The 20,509-nt window shown below is 44.7% G+C and overlaps 1 protein-coding gene across 45 annotated transcripts in view; it reads right to left on the reverse strand.

The window, feature by feature from the left end:
• The window catches only part of FGGY (FGGY carbohydrate kinase domain containing), a 459,774-nt gene that overhangs the window by 90,255 nt on the left and 349,010 nt on the right, over nt 1-20,509 (reverse strand). For 18 of the 45 annotated variants that reach the window (XR_014808144.1, XM_021097811.2, XM_021097794.2 and 15 more), the window contains 3 exons: nt 19,057-19,131; nt 12,827-12,947; nt 4,924-5,018 (listed from right to left, as the gene is read on the reverse strand). Coding sequence is in view for 43 of the 45 variants with exons in the window: in XM_021097811.2 (XP_020953470.1) it covers nt 4,924-5,018; nt 12,827-12,947; nt 19,057-19,131 (291 nt within the window). In the remaining 2 variants the exon portion in view is untranslated. Of the gene's footprint in view, nt 1-4,923; nt 5,019-6,480; nt 6,595-10,708; nt 10,780-12,799; nt 12,948-19,020; nt 19,132-20,509 lie in introns of those variants that run through there. The other 27 variants (XM_084964946.1, XM_084964915.1, XM_084964948.1 and 24 more) reach the window with 9 other exon arrangements.

Consider the following 20,509-nt stretch of genomic DNA (forward strand, 5'->3'; position numbering starts at 1 on the left):
CCCCTCGCATGTAGGCCTCTTCTCTACGTCTGGAGCCTGGGTCTTCTGGAATCTTCTTAGCCTTTCCTTCATCTGAACGAGATGACTTTAGCTGAGTTTACCAAAGTCTGCCCATCTAGATAAGAAGTGAAATTCTTTATGCAACTACCAGATGTGTGGTCTATGAGAAGACAAAACATCTGGTCTGCTGGAATGGTTGAGTTGTTGGCAAGCATTGCTCAGCTTTCTCAAAGGAAAGAATGGCAGGCACCCTGAAGATCAAGCTAGGATCTTTGATGTTCAAAGAAAAAAATTACATTGAAGTTCAGGTTGAAAAAATATGGATCACAGGGAGGAAGTAATTGTTTCACCTCAACTTGCCAGAATTCTGAACTGGTCCCCAGGCTTGGGACATACAAGTTGGCACCTCTTATTTAGAGACGGGTGAAGAAGCCAAGTCGACATGCTTTTACTTTTTGTAACATAATCATGATAACAATGTTGATAATTACATCGGGGCTTCACAGAGGTCACTGAAGCTTTCAAAGGCTCTCTCTCAAGAGTTCTGCAGGAGTGGCAATTCTTATTTAAATTTTTTTAAAAAAGGAAATAAAACGAATAAATGAAACAGGCACCTGGAGAACCCAAGTGGCATTGTTTAAGGATATACAAAAAGTAAGCACAGAGGTCAAGACCACATGGAATATCAGGCAGGTGATGAGAGGTGCAAGTCAGGTCTCTCTCACCTGGACACTTTCTTTGCTAGATTACGGTGTCTCCTAAAAACAGTCAGGAGAAGCACATGCTTCTTTGGGTTAAATAGGAGACATGAGCTCATCTTTAAGATGTTGTGAGCCTTGCATTTGCTACTCAAGTCAGCAATTCCAATATTTAACCTATCATATCATAGATTATGCTCCAGAAATTTAATAGAAACTATCATGTAAAAGATGTGGTATATATATACAAAGGAATACTGCTCAGGCAAAGAAAGATGAAAATAATGCCATCTGTAGCAACATGGATGGACCTAGAGATTATCATACCAAGTGAAATAAGAAGGAGAAAGACAACTACTATATGCTATCACTTATATCTGGGATCTAAAATATGGCACAAGTCAACCTATCCACGAAACAGAAACAGATTCACAGACATAGAAAACAGACTTGTGGTTGCCAAGGGGATGGAGGGTGGGGGATGGATGGATGGGGAGTCTGGGGTTAGCAGATGCAAACCAGTGTATATAGAATGGATAAATGACAAGGTCTTACTGTACAGAACAGAGAACTATATTCAATATTCTGTGATAAACCATAATGGAAAAGGATATTAAAAATGTGTATGTGTGTGTGTATAATATTCATATAATATATATTATAATTATATATAAATATAAAAACTGAAGCACTTAGCTGTATAGCGGGAATTAACATAACATTGCAAATCAACGATACTTCAATAAAATTAATAAAATAGAAAATATCATGGAATGAAGATGTTAGTGTGGAATGAAGCTCGGTTTCCATGTTGAAGTGGAATCTTGCAGAAGCTAGAAACTCCAGGAGTCCTGTTGTGGCACAGCGGTTATCAAACCCGACTAGGAACCAAAAGGTTGCAGGTTCGATCCCTGACCTCACTCAGTGGGTTAAGGATCCAGTGTCGCCCTGAGCTGTGTTGTAGGTCGAAGATGCGGCTCGGATCCCCAGTTGCTGTGGCTCTGGCGTGGGCCGGCGGCTACAGCTCCGATTAGACCCCTAGCCTGGGAACCTCCATATGCTGCGAGTGCGGCCCTAGAAAAGACGAAAAGACGCACACCAAAAAAAGAAGCTAGAAACTCCAAATTTGACTGAGACATCAACGAGGTACCATAAGAGTATGAAGTATCCATCAGAGAAGCCAGATCTTATCACACTGCTGTGTTTCAGCTGCAGACTAACTCCTGATTTGTGACCAATGCTACTTCTTTTCAGAAAATTCACCTTTGAACATTTAAGAGGCCAAAAAACACTTTTAAAGCAAAAAGAAAACATTAAAGTAGAAAAAGAATGAAAATCAGCAGAGCATATAAATTCAGAGACCTTGATTTCAATTCTGCTTCTGCCCCTGATTAACTGTAGCCTTGAGCAAATTTCCTAAAACCTCTCAGAGTCTGAGTTTCCTCATATACAACACAAAAATAATGATTAAATGAGGTGTCTTAATCTGCTAGGGCTGCCATAACAAAATATCACAGGTGGGGATTTTTCTCAGAAATGTATTTTCTCATAGTTCTGAAAGCTGGGAGTACAAGATCAAGGTGCCAGCCTGGTTAGGCTCTGGTGAGAGCCCTCTTCGTGGCTTACAGATGGCCACTTTTTTGCTGTGTCAGAGAAACTAAGCTCTTCTTTTAAGGGTACTAAATTCACCATAAACGTCCCAGCCTCATAACCTCATCTATTCCAACCATCCCCCAAAAGCCACATCTCCAAATACCATCACAATGGGGTTAGGGATTCAATATCTGAATTTTGAGGGGACACAAACATCCAATCCATATTATGAAATAACCTATACTGGGACTTAGTTTTAGTAATTATTATTTTAATAAAATATAGTTGATTTACAATGTTGTGTCAATTTTGGCAGTACATACATATTCCCTTTTTCATATCATCTTCCATCATGGTCTATCCCAAAAGACTGGATATAGTTCCCTGTGCTACACAGTAGGACCTCATTGTTTATGCATTCTAAATGTAATAGTTTGCACGGTTTTAGCAAGTATGATTTGTCTCAGTATGGGCAAGTCACCTAATCATGAGAACATCTTCATAAATCGACACATTAAAATAATAACTGACAAGCCACTGACATCTCAACAATAAATAAATATCTCTATGTGGTGTTTCTGAGACAGTACTAGAAAATCCAGAAAAAAGTTGAAAATTCAACTCTACTGTCTTTGGTTAAAAACTCCATTTAAAAAAAAAAAAGCCAAAACAAAACTCCAACTAAAATCCTCAGGCATTCATGAGTATGTTTAATTCTTTGGAAGAGATATTTAAAAAAATTTTTTTTTTAATTTTCTTTTTTCAGCTGCACCCACAGCATATGGATGTTCCCTGGCCAGGGACTGAATCCAAATTAGAAGGGCTCTTGACCTATGCCACAGCTGCAGCAAGGCTGGACCCTTAACCCACTGTGCCAGGCTGGGGATCAAACCAGCGCCTCTGCAGAGACAATCCGGATTGTTAACCCACTGTGCCACAGCAGAAACTCCAGAAGAGATATTTCACAAAGATGGATTCAAGAGGCTTGAATCGGCTGCAGGGTACCACATGTTCCAAAACGTGGAACACACAGCTACTGGAATCAGACACTTGCATGGGACCATTTCTTACAGTGTACCGTCGAGTTTTACTTTTTCTGGATCCCTGTTGCCCGTGTGGGTTGTAAGAGGTACCAGGAAGATTATATGAAAAGTACCCTGCAGGAGTTCCCGTTGTGGCTCAGTGGTTAACGAATCCAACTAAGAACCATGAGGTTGCGGGTCTGATCCCTGGCTTGCTCAGTGGGTTAAGGATCTGGTGTTGCCATGATCTGTGGTGTAGGTCCCAGATGTGACTCAGATCCCGTGTTGCTGTGGCTGTGGTGTAGACCGGCAGCTACAGCTCTGATTAGACCCCTAGCCTGGGAACCTCCATATGTCAAGGGAGTGGCCCTGGAAAAGGCAAAAAGACCAAAAAAAAAAAAGAAAAAAGAAAAAAAAAAAGTACCCTGAAGAGTTCTTGGTACCTAAGAGGGTCACAATACATAGAGCTCTCATTACTGGTACTGGTGAAAAACCTGGCCTCTAACCCTGACCTTGAGACCTTGCGCCAGTCACTTCCGTTCTTACTGCTCAGCCGAACCAATATTTCTTCAACTCTCAGTTATGACTTGGGAGCCAGACTTCTCGGTTCTAGTGTTTACTAGCTGTTTCAACATAAGCCAAGTTATTTAACTTCTTTTCGCCTCAGGTTCTTCAACTATAAAATGGGAATAACTGAGTTGTTGTGGGACTGAACGTGCATTCCTGACCCAGAGAAAGAGCTCATAACGTGCTACTGATTATACTGACAGATAGGGAAACGGAGCAGAGAGAAGAATGCTCAGGTCACAGAGGGAGTGGAATGCCAAGCGAGGTTTGATCCACAGCCTGTGTGCTCAGCCTTGAGCTATACTGCTTCTCTACTTTTTTGTAAACCTTTTGTTAAATGTTATCAATTTCCCTCCATAAAATCCACGTGTGATGTGAAATGTCTTTTGCAATTTGGTGGTAGGAAAAGCTCCGTCTCCCAAAGAAACTAGTATGTTTCCTCTTTTTGAAAATAAGAATTATGCAACTTATCATGTGTTCTTTTTTTGTCTTGGCTGCCAGGAAGCTCAAATTGTCTGTGCCATCATCCAATTGAGTTGTTTCCTTCTTCTTATATTTTTGTTCCTTATTTTTTCTTTTAATTCCCTTTTTACTCACATTTTCATTTGTGTCTCTTATTGAAAGAGACCTCAAAGGTATTTGGAAAGTGGTGGGTGGAGAAGAAAGAAGGACATATAAGTCTGAAATTGACATGAAAAAACTTAAGTTTTGAACCTTACCTGTTCCACGTACTAAAAGAAAAATGGCCAAGAGGAAATTTAAATGAAACGATTTAAAAGCTATTTTAAAGGAGGAAAAAAAAAAGAAAAAAAAAAAAAAAAAACCAACAGAAAAACAGAACGACCAACAGCAACAGAGGCCAAGTCAAATGAAAACTGCAATAAATATGTCTGAGGCTAGAAGTGTTTGTGCTTTCCCTGGCTGGAACCTATCATTTCTTAATTATATCCTGTGTGTGTTTTGCAAGACATGAGCTGCTGTCAAGAGGAAGGATAGCCCCAGACAGGGGAGGGGCCATGGCCCACCCCTCGGTCCTCACCTACCTGTACAGAAGCAAAATCCCCCGAAGCACAGGCCCCCAGAATAGCAGCGCCCACAAGAACAGACTCCACCTCTTGCGACAGGACCACAGGCATGCCTGCACAGGACAAGGCCACACCTTGGTTAGGGAGCAGGGCCAGGGATAGAGTGGGGAGCCAGCCAGCAGCTCCAGCAGCACAAAGGCCTGATGTAAAGGCAGCAGCGGGGGTGGGGCCTCCCTGACCCCTGCAGTTCCCTGTTCTTTGGGATTACCTGGTTCTAAAGGATTTCACTGCCTCTGCCTGCTGGTGCAGTAGCCAAGGGCCCCCCAGAAGCCAACACCATATACATCAACTCGGGAGACCTTTCTGCCCAGGTTTTCCAGGCTTCTGCTAGCAGCTACCTACCATTTCAAGTAGTTCAACAAACACTGATCAAGTGCCCTGCTAAGCCCAGAGAATACAGGGTGTCTTGCTATTCATATTCAGGTCTCAAAGGGGATGGATGAGCAAGAGATAAAGGCCGAGCAGAGGGGCTGGGTCTGCAACTGAGAAGCACTAAGAAAAGGGAAGTAGTAAGAGAGGGTGTGATTAATTCTTCTGGAGGCTTCTTATTTCTTCCTATTTCTCTCAGAGCACCAGCCAAAGCCCCTGCCAAGGCTGACAAGGCCCTCCAGGATGGGTGTCACTTCTTCCACCCTGACTGGCCTCTCCTCTTCTCACTGCCACACTGCCTGGCCTCCTTGCTCTCTCTTGAGCCTACCTCGGGGCCCTTGCCTGTGCTGTTCTGACTGGGGTGCTCCCTTCCAGATGTCCCCATGACAACGCCCTCTCCTTCCTGCAAGTCTGTGTAAACATGCCCATCCCCCTGCAGCTTTCCTGACCATTCGACATGAAATGACAACTTACCCACGACACCCCTCACCCCCACACACTGTTTCACTGTTTCCTCCTCAGGTTATGACATATCCCCTTTACTCTGTCACCTCTAGTAGAATATAAGCTCCATGAGGGCAGGGTCTTTATTTTGCCCATTGCTGGATCCAGAAGGGAGACCAGGATCTAGCACAGGGCAAGTACTTACATGATGAAAGAATGAATTTTTGAGATGGGGGCAGGGTCCAAGCAGGGATGCTCAGGATTAAACAGGTATTTGAGGATGAGTAGGGAGGGGTTCACCAGGCATGGAGGTACACTCCACATGCCAGTTCCCAGAGGTTGAGGGCTCATGGGCTTACAGTTAATAGGACTAACTTAGGGTTCTGAGTATCTTGTGTGTGTGTATGAAATAAAACATACATAAAAATATATGTGCTAATCAGGAGATGGCAGCAAACTCCACAGAGGTAAACTCTGCAGCCAGACCTGGAGGATCTTCCTCTTCTCAAGACATCAGTTGTCCCAAGACTGGATTTTCTCTTCCTATCTCTTTTAGGAAGACCTCCCTGGCACATCCTCCTCATCCTCCTCCCCAGCCACCCCAGACAAAGGGGACAGGGGAGAGAATTCCCACACATATCTCAGGGGACTTAGGAACACCAGCCTCATACCACAGGGCCACTGCTGGAGACAAGGCTGACAGGTATCAGCTGGGGTGGGGTCTCTGGGAAAAGCTTCAGATGCGAAGACCAGCCCTGTGTCCTTCAGCCAGTCACTCACACCCTCTTAGACCTGGTTTCCCTGTGAAAAATGGGGCTGAGAAGAGAGTTGCTGAGAAGGTGGATGAAAAAAGGCACATAAGGTGCTTCATGCATTTCCTGGCCTATGATAAGCCCTTGAGAATGGTGGTGGCCACTGTTCAGATGACTCTCAGGGAGGGGCGAAGCCCTTCTAGAGCGGGGAAGTGGGCCAGTGGGGAGAGGAGGGGGTGGGAGCGCGTCAACCATCCGAGGGGGCCGGAGAGACACCAGGACACACTGAAGCGCTATGCTGGCCGCATCAGGAGAGAGCACTGTGAGCCTGTGCAGAGTCCAGGGATCATGGAGACGGGAGAGGGACTGTGACCATCCTGTGGGCCTGGGACTTTTTATTTTTATTTATTTTATTTTATTTTTTGTCTTTCGTCTTTTTAGGGCCTCACCTTTGGCATATGGAGGTTCCCAGGCTAGGGACTGAATTGGAGCTGCTGCCGCCAGCCTACACTACAGCCACAGCGATGCCAGATCCCAAGCCACATCTGTGACCTACACCATAGCTCATGGCAACGCTGGATCCTTAACCCACTGAACAAGGCCAGGGATCGAACCCGCAACCTCATGGTTCCTAGTCAGATTTATTTCGGCTGCACCACGATAGGAACTCCCTATTTTTATTATTTTATTATTATTTTTTTAGGGCCTCACCTTTGGCATATGGAGGTTCCCAGGCGAGGGGTCGAATCAAAGCTGCAGCCGCCAGCCTATACCACAGCCACAGCAATGCTAGATCCAAGCCGTGTCTGCGATCTACACCACAGCTCATGGCAATGCTGGATCCTTAATACATTGAGCGAGGCCAGTCACTGAACTCGCATGTTCATGGGTACAAGTCAGGTTCATAGGTTCGTTTCCGCTGAGCCACAGAAGGAACTTCAAGGGCCTGGGACTTTTTAGAAGAAAGCACGGCACATGCTGCTCACCCTCGGCCACTCCTTGCCCTGTCAAAGCCTCACTAGTCTGAGCAGGTAGGAACTACTCACAGCACTCTCCCCCAGAACAGAAAAACAGAGGAACTGGGTAAATCCCCATCAGCTCTCCAGCTGCGGCCCTAAGAGCTCTGGAGCCATGCTGCCAGGGTTTGAATTCTGGCTTGCTCACTGACTTGGCTGTGTGATCCTAGGTGAGCTACCTAACCTCTCTTGTGCCTCAGTTTTCCCATCTCCAGAGTGAGGTTAAAATTCTACTTATCTCACAGAGTTGCTGGCAGGATTGAAAGTGCTGTTGTAAATAAGGCACTTAAAAGAGGGCTCGGCTTCCAGGAAGCACAGAATTAGCTGTTGTGGTTCTTAATGTTTATCTTATCTCAGTTATCCCCATCTCCTTCCCTCTCAGCACCACAACCTGTTCTGGGTCCTGGGACACTGGTCTGTGGGGACCACCTCTGTAGGCTCATGGCTGCATCCATGACCGAGCTCTCCTCCAGTCAGGTGGCGCTTTTCATAAAGCCCCTCACGCTCAGCTTGGTTCCCTGTCACACCAGCCCCTGCAAGTCTTGAGCGGTCAGTCTAAGAGCAGCCCCATGGTACTGCCTGCTGGCTGGATTTTCCCTCTACTCTGCCCACACCTCTGTCAGTAGACCATTCGTTTGACGTTTTTTTTTTTTTTTTTTTTTTTTTTCAGTTAATCCAGTTAGCATTGTGTCATCTGTCTCTGCCTGGATCTGACTCAGGGACACCGGCCTCCTCGGGGTCCCCGCATCCTCTCTGGACAGTGGTCAGAGCATGAGAGCACTTTTGCTGTCTGTAATGACCCTCTTGGCAGGACATTCCTCTTCTCTTTTGTGTGCCCATGCCAGGCTCAGCGCTGGTGCTCAGAGAAGGCTTTGGAATGAATATGTGAAGGCCTAAACGACTGAAATAATGAATAAGACAGGAAGAGGGAAACCCCTATGGAAACGCCACAATTCAACAAAACAAAATTTAGGAGGAACATTGAGTCCCAAGTCAGTGGGGGAAACCTACAATTACTTAGTACACACAAAATATTTCTTAAAACCACAGTTAACTAAATGCCTAGGGTACAAGGAGATTCTTCCTCCTCACGTAGAGAACATTTCCCAAGTTGGCAAAGGATCACTCTCCCTGCTTGCACGGAGCAGGAGCGTTCGGTTCCCCAAAGGGCAAAGATTGGCTTACAAGATAGCAAACTTTTTTCCTCAAACGCACCTCCATCTTTTTGGTGTGTGGCTGCTTTAAGGGAAGAAGTGAACTAGCATTTATTGAACAGCTATGTGGGGCAAAGCCTAGAGCTTGGGGCTCACCAACTCGTGAGTATTCCTCAGTATGATCTGTAGGAGGGGAAAAAATATTGTGTCTACCTTTCAGAAGAGGTTAATGAAGCTCAGAGAGATAAAGTAACTTGCCCCAAGTCACAGAGCTGGTCCTCCACTCTTTCCCTTACTCCATGCTATCCCCAAAGAACCTTCCAAATTTCATTATTTTTCACATGTATTCTTTCTCGGGAATCATGTACCAGCGAGGCAGAATAATAACTCAGGGAGCATGGGCTTCAATGCATTCTTTGATATGGCTATTGATTAACGTTTGTGGCTTAGGGGCTCCAGGGAGTAACATCCCCACAGGCCTTGTTTGCTAGAGGGAGTGTGCCTAAACCCAGCTGGACATTAATCCCTAATCCCCTGTGACCCAGTTCACGGGAAGAAGAGGACAAAGAAACCATAAAACGGGACATGTCCACCCCTAAAATTCCTATTGGACAAGGACTGATATAGGCAACTGGGCAAGGCCAATGGTTCCAGAAAACCACATCTTTCTGGACCACATGTTAAAACCCCATAGGACAATAGGGAGCGGGGGCTTTTCTCCCCACTCCCGGCAGCCCTGGGAGCTATTTGCTTTCCTGTAATAAAGACTTCGCTTGCTTGCTTTCTGCCTGTGTGTTCGGGGAGTTCATTCTTCGACTGCGTGAACAAGAACCTGGATTTCCGGCATCACCAGGCCCCTGACTCTTTCTACAGCTTTCTTTGCAGGAAAACTAGAGCAATTACACTCTTTAAAGGCACAGAGCCCTCTACCTATACACCCACTGCTTGTGCAAGTGTCTTTTAGGGAAGCAAATGCAAATGTGTTCTTTTCTCAGAGTGCTGGGTTGAAGGAGAGGAAGAAGGCCGCTTTGCCTGGAATGTGAACTATTTTATCTGATGCATTAATGAGCTTAGCAGAACCCAAAGCCTTTAAAGGCAGATGCACTTTGCCATCACTTGTCAATCACTGGCTTCCCAAGGCAGAGGAATTTAGGCTAAAGAAAAGGTCCCTTTGTCCGGAACTGTAACTGGTCCACAGTCAGAGACAAAGGGTCTAGTTTCAATCGGAATCCAAATAACGATTAACAGCCTTTTCATTCAACAGCCTGAAGCAGAAGAGTTTCCAAAGCAGAACTTTCTGTGAAGCTGCTGTACCCCTGCTTCTGAGTCAGCTCAGGGGTGTAAGGCCTGGAAGAGAGCTCGTTTCATAAAAGCTGGGGGCTGTGGTCCAGAGTCATGGCCGGAGGTCACACAGGCTGCCTTGCTCTTGGGGGCCCTATCTCCCATTCGCTCCAGTGATATGTTGGCCAAAGTTGATTTTATCTTCCCTCCTGAATCCAGGTAGGAAGTCTTGGTGGCTATTTGGAGGCTGGAAATCAGAAAGTCACTCACAGATGCGATTTTAAGTCTGAATTGTGTTTGAACAAGTTAGCTGACGTACAGATAAAATGCAGTTATGGCTTTTCTCCTAGGGAAAATTATAAGGTAATTTGGGCTCCTTTTTATGTCTTTCCTCTTTCTCCCCAGAATGGCCCACTTCCATAGGTTTTGGACAATATAGGAAAGGAGAAGTCGTTAGCAAGTGGTTACAAACTGGGCAGAAAAGTTACAAAACTGGGGCCAGCAGCATAGTATAGGGGGCACTGGGTCTGGACGTACTTGGTACCATCCTGGTCCTGTGGCTACTGATGTTTGACCTGGGACAGATGATTTAACTTGCCTCCCTGATCCTCAGTTTCCTTTGTCTAAAGATGGGGGCACCCATTTCTACCTTTTGGTGGTATGAGAGGATTAAATGAAAATAGAGTGCTTTACATCAACAGAGAGTGGGAGCATGGGTAACGGAATCTTTTCTTTTTCTTCTTTTTATTTATTTATTTATTTTTAGGGCCATGCCTGCGGCATGTGGAAGTTCCCAGGCTAGGGGTCGAATTGGAGCTGCAGCCACTGGCCTACACCACAGCCATGGCAACTGGGGATCTGAGCTGCATCTGTGACCTACGTCTCAGCTCACAGCAATGGTGGATCCTTAACCCACGGAGGGAGGGCCAGGGATCGAACCCGCATCCTTATGGATACTTGTTGGGTTTGTAATCTGCTGAGCCATAATGGAACTTCAATGGTAGTAATTTCTATACTTACCCTTAGATTGTGTGTTTTTTGAATACTGTTTTCTGGCTTGTGCCTCAGTCTACCTATCTCTAAGATGGGCGTACTAAGTTATTTAGTTTGATTTCACAAGGGGCAGGAGTCAACTATCTCCATCAGGTTTGGGAAAGTGCTCACTTGCAGGGATCTGCCTGGCCTAGAAGAGAAAGGGGGATGTGAGGAGGAGGCAGAGACAGGGGTAGAAACTTGACCTGGCTGGTCATCAGAGATAAGGAGTCGAGGGGATGGGAACAGAGAAAGAACATGGCAAATGGAGGCCAGTAGGGTGGGCTCAGATGAGACTGCAGTTGGGGCTGTAAGCAGGGTCCAAACCCTCTCCCACCTTCCTCTCCTTGCCCTGCCTGGTGCCTGGCCACCCTGGGATGTGGAGGGGAGGGAAAACATCAGTCCCCAGGAGACACTGGGAGAAAAAGGAGCAAGAGGTATGAGGTACCAAGTCCAGAGGGATGGAAGCCTGGGCCAGCCTCTGGGACACTAGCAAGCCTCCTGCCAATGGGGCTCTGTCCTGGGGGCTCAGCGCTCTGCACTATGGATCCTATTCTGCTTTTGTCTGCTTGTGTCACAGAGCGATCAGCCCATTATTCTAGATTCTCCCCGTCTGCATCATGATCCCTGATTCTGATGAGCTAAGGAATCACAGTATTTTGGAGATCTTGGGCTCAAATTCCCATCTACAGGCAGAAACCCCATTTCCACATGGGGGGCTCTGCAATCTTTCCTTAAGAGAGTTCCCCGATCCCTTCCTCCACTCCTTTGCCTGGCACCATCACAGGTCCAAACCAGGGCCAAGTGGCCCACTGTGTATCCACAGTACCTAAGCTTCTCACTCAGAGCTCTTGCCACACTAGATTTAACACGTGTGTTGGCTGTCACTCAGAGCTCTTGCCACACTAGATTTAACACGTGTGTTGGCGGTCCACCTTCTTCAACAGATCTTCAGCTCCCTGGGGGGAGGGGGGCAGGAATCATGTCTCCACTGCATCTTCATTAACACCCACAATGAGGGGATCAGAAGGTTACTCAAGACTAGAATAAATGCTTGAATTAGGATCTAGCCCTTGATGGATTCCTGTTGTGGCTCAGCGGTTAACGAACCTGACTAGTATCCCTGAGGATGCAGGTTCGACCCCTGGCCTCACTCAGTGGGTTAAGGATCCAGCGTTGCCTTGAGCTGTGGTATAGGTCGCAGACTCGGCTCCCAAATGACCTCTAGCCAGGGGACCTCCATATGCTGTGGGTGTGGCCCTAAAAAGACAAAAAGAAAAAAAAAAGAAAGATTTGGCCCTTGTTAACCTCTCTTGTCTTATTTCATACCATTATTTCATGTTGGATATGTACAGAAGTCACTTTCCCCACTATGACCACAATAGCTAATCTTAAGAAAAAGATACATTTTAATATAAACATTCAGGGGGAGTTCCCGGCGTGGCGCAGTGGTTAACGAATCCGACTAGGAACCGTGAGGTTTCGGGTTCCATCCCTGCCCTTGCTCAGTGGGTCAAGGTTCCAGCGTTGCCGTGAGCTGTGGTGTAGGTCGCAGACGCGGCTCGGATCCTGCGTTGCTGTGGCTCTGGCGTAGGCTGGCAGCTACAGCTCCGATTAGACCCCTAGCCTGGGAACCTCCATATGCCTCTGGAGAGGCCCAAGAAATGGCAAAAAGACCAAAAAAAAAAAAAAAAAAAATTCAGAGTAACTTGGCACACCACCTGTATTTTCCTAGTCTCAGTCTCCTGCCTAGTCCTTGGCCATACCCATTTGCTGCCAAGCCCACGATGACTTTTTTCTTCTTTGAACTTACCAGTAATGTCTGCGTGCATTTGCACAAAAAGGGGGTTCTTGCTGAGGCCCCCACACAGGAAAAGGGTGCTGATGGAGTGCCCTGCTGTCTCCATGGCCTCTATAATGAGGCGCGTCCCGAACTTAAAAGGAAAAACAGAAGCAAGCATCAGCATGGTAGCAACGGTAAATGATGTGGAATGTTTACTAGGTGTTTACATAGTATTAGACATCGCACTGAGAATTCTACATCCATTGTTTCAGAGTTTCAGAAAGTTGGGACTCACGGAGATTACATGGGCTATGACCACACTGGTGCACTGAGTCACAGAGTGGGAATTCCAACCTGGGTCTACCTGACTCCAAAATCCTCTTAATTATGAATGAAGGTGAGACATAGACCTCAGGCTGCCAAAGGGCTAACGGGACCTTTGTTATCATCTGAAACCAAGTAGCATTTCTAATAATGAGGCTTCCCAAGACAGAATCCATTCCCAGTCAGTCCTTAATGATCCAGGAAGATGTAGAAATGACATGTTCTGGTTGGCTCAGAACTTCACTGTATTTTCATTCCAGCCCCTGTGTCTTCCTATCTTGCTAAAACGTGTTATCTTTGTCCTTGGTCTGCTCAGTTCACTAAACTCAGTAAAGACTGTTGATGCTTGACAAGAGGACACTGCCGCAGTGGCATCGAGGTGAATCTTAATGTTCAATTTATTACTTTTAGCTAGCCTGCTCAAGTAGCTAAAAATCAGAGGTCACTAGGAAGACCAAAAGCTCAAAGGCCACACATCATTATTTATTTGAGATAAGGATTAAAAACAAAAAGATGAACTGCAATATGACCTCAGGAGGCAGCTGCGTGGCAATGTCTGAGGGAGTGGCTCTGGGGAGAAATGAGGGAGAGAGTTTTTGGGTGGAGAGACAGCCCTTGAGATGTTTAGTGAGTGAGCAACTCAGAGGGGTGATGAAGTCCCATGTGTGGACACGGGAGTGGGTGGCTGAAGCAGAGGGAGGAGAAGGTCGAGGGAGATAAGGAGGCCAAGGATCTGGGAGGCCAAAATTGGTACAGCCATCAAGAAGGGATTGGGGCTGGAGAGAAGATGTGGGCCAGTATCACAGATTTAGGGTAGGTGTGACAGTGGTCCTGGGAACATGCCACTCAAGTGCCTAGAGGAAGAGAAGATGGTTCAGTTTGAGGGCATGCAGTATCACAGGCTTAACCAAAGTAAAGAAGGAAGGTACAGAAAGGACACTCTCCTGATCCCCAGGGTGGGGTGTAGAAGCCTCTTTGACAAGACTCTCTGGAGAGCTGTTTCCCTCTGGCCAAGGGGTGCCTCTGGAGGGGGTGGTGGCTAGAGGATGATCTGGCACCTGGGGGTGTGAAATCCTGATTGCTCTGGAGTAAATGATGAGGGGCAGGGGCAGTTCAGGAGCAGAACCAAGCATTTTCAGCCCACAGGTCTTCAGGTTTGTTGAAATTATTAGTGAATCTGGTAAGAATATGGATTAGGTAAAACTTGGGCCTCCAAAGATAATCCACAGATGTAGCATGTTAAAAAAAAATTAAAACATGTTGTACCGTATCAGCCCAGATCCTGCTCATTGAATATGGCTGATTACCCCCAGATGTTCTTTCTTAAGCGTTGTGGCAGGAGGCGGGGGGGTCATGAACCCTCTTGAGAATATGATAAAACCTACTGACCTCCCCAGAAAAAAAGTCACATATAAAGTAGTATTATAACTAATTTCAAGAGCTCTATAAATGTCCTAACATCCTCCATGAATCTGTGGATTCCAGGTAACCCTAATCTGTTTTAGGGGCATGATTCCGCAGTAGCTAAGAGCATGGCTTTTGAAATAAAAAAACAAATCCAGGATGGCATTCAGGCAATTCATCTATTTCTCTCTCTCTTTCCTTTTTTTTTTTTTGGTTGTTTTAGGGCCACACCCATGGCATATGGAGGTTTCCAGGATAGGGGTGCAGTTGGAACTGGCCACCAGCCAACAACCCAGCCACAGCAATGCAAGATCCGAGTCACGTCTTCGACCTACACCACAGCTCACGGCAACACCAGCTCCTTAACCCACTGAGCGAGGCCAGGGATCAAAACTGCGTCCTCATGGGGTTCATCAACCACTGAGCTATCATGGGAACTCCTATATCTCTGTTTTTTTAACTTTTTAAAAAATTATTAAAGTATAGTTGGTTTACAATGTTGTGTGTACCAATTTCTGCCGTACAGCAAAGTGACCTGCTCATGCATATGTATATATATATAACATCCTTTTTCTCATTTTATCTTCCATCATGTTCTATCCCAAGAGATTGGCTATAGCTCCCCGTGCTAGACAGTAGGACCTCACGGCCTATGCATTCTAAATGTTAATAGTTGAAATCAAATCTGTACCTAACCTTTCTATGATTCAATTCCCATTTTAAAAATGGGAATAATAATGCCAAAAATTTTCACTTGATAACTCTGTGGATTGTCTGCAAAGTTAACATGCACCGAAAATTAAGAATGTAGTCTTAAGTTTGATGAAACACTGTAATATCTACCTTGCAAGGCTGCTGTTGTAGCCAGTGTATGTAAAGCTTGCAGAAGTATGTCCAGTACACGGAAGGCATTTAGAAATGAAAGCTATTGTGGTGATTAGCTACATGCTAGGTACTCTGCTAGGCTCTTTCATATCATCTCCAATTTTATGAAAAACTCAGAAGCTGCATAGCGTTATCCCCATGTAGGAGTTCTACAATTTGCTTAAAGCCATACAGTCTGCTCCAGGGGAAGAAGGAAAGCTGCCTTCCAATATGCATGGAAATGCCGTGCAAAATTGATATTTCTGATATTTCTAAACCAGAGGCCTGGGGGCTCACATGATGAGCGGGGCCAGAGAAGAGAGTAACACAAAGCCTGTCCTGGGAAAAGGCAAGAAGTGATCCGCCAGAGAGGCACTCCTTCCAGAAGGCCTGTCTCTCTCCCCTGTGGCATTGTCAGCCAGAATTTCCCACTCAGGGCTGGCGGTTAGTTACAGAGCCTTCCCTGCTGGTACCCCAGACTGCTCTCCGTCCTCCTTAGATGCCCCACCAAAGGGCTTTGTGCTAAAATGATTTTGTGCTCACCTTTCTGGAAAAAATGTTTTCACAGAGAAATTTAAATTAAAATTAGGCTATTCCACTGGGAATGTACGGAACCAAATGCAAATGGAGAGACTTCAAATGCAAATAGTACTTTTTAAGGGTCTATTCTGCAAAGAAAACTATAGATGAACAGGCTCTGGATAAACGGAGTGTTTGACAGCTCTTTCAATTAAGCTTGGTCAAGAGAGAATTTCACTTCACGGAGAGTTTTGTACAGATGCAAGTTAACTTCATTACAATATCTCTTTAATTCCATTCTATTCCTACAAAATATCAACCACAGATATGACTATAGAGAGGAATTTGCTTAATTTGAACTTAAGGGCAATATTCAGACGCAGCGAACACATTTTTTTTTTCCAAGTTAAACATCATGGGAAAATATCTGCTATCGGAATGCTTCATTAAAATGCACATTCAAATGCACTAAAAGATCAGAACACCCAGATGCTTTTGCAAAACAGACTGAACTCACAATTCAATTGACTCCTCAATACAGCCTTATCGAAAAATCCGTCTTAAATTGCCTTCCCTTTGTGGTATTATAAAGGTTATTAAAACAATGGACAGAGCAAATATGATAGCTTTTAATCATATATGGCTCGTTATAGACCAAACTGATTCTCCAAGTGTGTGGTATTTGGGAAAATATAGCTGGCTTCCCCTCACATTCCCCACCCCCCCTTTCCTCTCCCTGCTGCCCGCATTAAATTTAACTTCTTTTTTACATTCCTGAACTTCTGCTACTGTGTTCTTACCAGTAAGGGGACCTCCATGAGACAATCCTGGCCAAATAAATGCTGTTTTCTAAGATGTGTCAAATTGAAACTGTTCTCAGGAATGCCTGGAAGCTTATTTTGTCCACGAAGCTTTTACAAATAGTTCAACACAAGATGCAATGCAGTACCATGGAAAGAGCAAAAGCCTGAGAGGGGAGGGACTGCAGTGTGGATTCTGACTCTACCATACACCAGCTGTTTGACCTTGGCAAGCAGTGTTCCCTCTGCCTGTAAAATGAAGGCAATCCCATCTACTTAGAGGCTACTCACGGGTGGGTAAGGTACTTTGGTGCCTGGCACAGCGAGTGGGTGGCAATGAGAGGGGACAGTCATTATCATCACACGATGGTGGCCTTGGCTCACCCAGTGTGGCCCTCTTCTTCAGGTCCCCTCTTGGCATGGATGCAGAAGGATAAGCCTCACACAGCCCTGACTACCCACGGTTATTCCCTTTAATACATGAGATTCATTCCACTGTAAGACGTGTCACTCAATGACATTAACGTCAGAAAATAAAAGTTCTTCAATACATCATCTGTCTAGTTTTATTTTAGAAAGCCATGGGTTCAAACTCCAGCTCTGCCACTTAACTGTATGAAACTGAGCAAGTTAATTAACCTCACTGAGGCTTACGTTTCTAATCTTTGGAATGGGGATTCTAACACCTACCTCATAAGGTAAAATCAGATAATGTATGAAAAAATATACAACATAGTGCCTGACACATAATATTGCCAAACTATATTATATATTATCATTATCTTTACTATAAAGCAGGATCACTGAATAACTGCCTTTATTACTGATGCACATTTCTAGTCTGCATTTTCATCTGACTAGTCACTCTCGCCATTTGGACAGATGTCAGAATTATCTTTTGTTGACTAAGTTCCTATTAAAAAAAAGCAGGCTGACTGATATTATGGAATTGTACAAGCTATTAAATCAATAAGACAGTTGCTTTAGGAAGATACAAACTGTTCTATAAACCAAAAAGGACCATTTAATCCAACTGAGTTGGCCAATTCCATAGTCCTAAGTAGCTGCATTAAAGATTGTATGTTCCTTTAACAGCTGGAAAGTTCTGCTTATATGTACCTGCCGCCTGGATAAATCTAAACATAAGAAAAGCAATTTTGGAGTTCCCACTGTGGTGCGGTGGGTTAAAATATCGACGGTGGTGGCTTGGGTTGCTGCAGAGGTGTGGGTTCGATCCCTAGCCAGGTGCACTGTGGGTTAGAGGATCTAGTGTTGCTGCAGCAGCGGCTCAGATTCAAGCCCTGGCCTGGGATCTTCCATATGCTGTGAGTGTGGACATTGAAAAAAAAGAAGAAAGAAAATCAAAGCAATTTTGTTGATGAGATGGAAATACAGAAAAAGTACATGTAGTTTTACTAGTTACAGCAATGAGGATACAGAAGTGGTATGTGGAGAGACAGAATAACTGAATAGCATACAGATATGTCCATATAGCATGAAGAAACAAAAATACTTTGTTTAAATAGGTATGTTTCTGAAAAAAAAATCAATTTTGAATCAGAATTCAGTGGGCTCTTTTGTTGGTCCCCAATTCTCTTTCCAAAGCAGCTAAGCCTCAGCGAATTAACTGTTCTTTGGGGAAGATCTCAAAAGCCATGACCCACTCCCACTCCCCCCAATGCGCTTTGTAGCATGTGCACACATGCAACCTTTCATGTGTGACTTCAGGGTTTACAGCCCTCCTGTAGCTCACTCGTGGGTCGCCTCTAGAGAATAAGAGTTCTTAGACAAGGAGATCTGAGTTTCTAGGATTTTGCTTTCATTTTTGATTGATCTTCAGTTTAGGAGCTCTAACACTTTACATTCTCCCCTTTCTCTCTCCCTAACCATCCAACGCTCTCACTGAAGTTGCTAATTACTTAAAAACAAACATGTTCATGTGCCAAGGGACCGTACTATTTAAAGGAACTCCACACCGGATTTTTTTGCAAAGTGAACAATATCATGTGTTTTACAAATTTGGGTGTTCTTAACGCCAGCTTTTCTTAATGCAAGCAGCATACGTGGCATCTGCTGACTTGCTTCTGTTTAACTGAACACAGAAGAAAAATTAGATACACAATACCTATGATGTTCAAAAACCTTAACTCCTTTGAGCTCTCAGCTATGTGAGGTTATGGAAAGCGGGCAATGATCTTCAAGATTGCCTTCTGGACAGACAAGCATCTATTTTTGGCAAGGTCCCCAGAGCATCTACCACAAAAGCATATGATATATCTTGAGGAGTATGTAGTCTAAAGTTTATTAACACACCCAAGTCTCTTTAAAAAGGGTATGCGACTGTCTTACAGCAATGGCTTGAACTGTGGCCAGGTAGAGAATGGCAAGATCATCCAGGTCCTGAGACAGTTTCAATCCGGTGACCTGTAGGGATGAAGCAAAGAAAAGATGGAGGTGGCTGAAGGAGCCTCCATGGTTAGAGATCATTCCCGTGAAACATGTTCAGATGTGTTTTCTTGCTGAAACAAGTTCATATGCAAATCTCCTTTTTGTGAGCCAAACGTGAAGTGACTACTAAATTGTTTAATCTCCAGACCTGGGAAAAACTCTCCCTTCTTTTCCCAAAGAAAATGCCTTGCTTTGGATTACACAAAAAACAAAACAAATACGATACGAAGAATGTGTTTGAAATTTCTTAGCATGGAAGTAAATAACTTTCTTCTTTTAAAACAATGTTCTTTTATTAAAAACACCGATTTTCTCTGGCTTATGGAAATTAACACGTAGCCGTGGCATTCTAGTAAAAGATGGTCTTATTCTGCTACTGTCAGAATTCTGCGTAACAGCATTCAGAGGGTATTCAGAGTAAAATAACATGTCTCCTATAAATGTTATACCTACTAGGGAATAATTTAGAATCTGTGGTTTGCAAGGGAATCCCATTAAAGTCAATCGGAACCACATGCTTATATGGAGTACGTCAATTTCTGAGAGATTCCAGAACGTAACAGGATGCTGGATTTGGGTAGTTTCAAGAATTGTTCACAGGCTCATTTTCACGTCTCCCACTCATGAAGGTGTTCTCTTGGGACACTTCTAGAGAGTGAAGACTGCTGGGATCTTCAAACCTAGTCTGAAGTCTGTGGGCATCAATGCCAGAGCTCACTTTAAATTTTCATTACAAAATCAGTTCAACTAACATACTTTTTCTCAGTACCTGTGGTATGCATAGTCCTGAGTTCAACAAGGTGGCGACATGCAGCCTGTGTTGAGACAGGAGAGCCTAGCGGTCTGCCCAGGCCCCTGTCCATCACTCCAGCCCCATTAATTATTCTCTCTAGATCCCACTGCCAGCTGGGATTAAGGGGCCACCTGGGCCTGTTACAGGGCACAGATACCAGACACTTGGGAGTACTTCCTGACTTTTCTCTCCCTTTTCGTATTTATTTATTTATTTATTTAGGGCAGCACCTGCCGTATATGGAAATTCCCAGGCTAGGGGTTGAATCGGAGCTACAGCTGCCAGCTTATGCCACAGCCACAGCAACGCTGAGTCCCAGCCACGTCTGCAACCTGCACCACGGCTCAGGCAATGCCGGATCCTTAACCCACTGAGTGAGGCCAGGGATTGAACCTGCATCCTCATGGAGCCTAGTCAGGTTTTGTTAACTGCTGAGCCATGAAAGGAACTGCCTCCCTTCCTGTATTTAATCAGTAATCAAGTTGTATACATTTGAGCTCACAAATCAATCAATCTTTCTTTCCTTCTTTCTTTCTTTCCTTTTTTTGGCTGCACCTGTAG

The sequence above is a fragment of the Sus scrofa genome, chromosome 6 (genome assembly GCF_054392235.1).
Source record: "Sus scrofa isolate SSC_HxYL_T2T_F1_AM1 chromosome 6, Sscrofa_HxYL_maternal_Yorkshire_Landrace_v2.0, whole genome shotgun sequence".
Taxonomy (NCBI): domain Eukaryota; kingdom Metazoa; phylum Chordata; class Mammalia; order Artiodactyla; family Suidae; genus Sus; species Sus scrofa.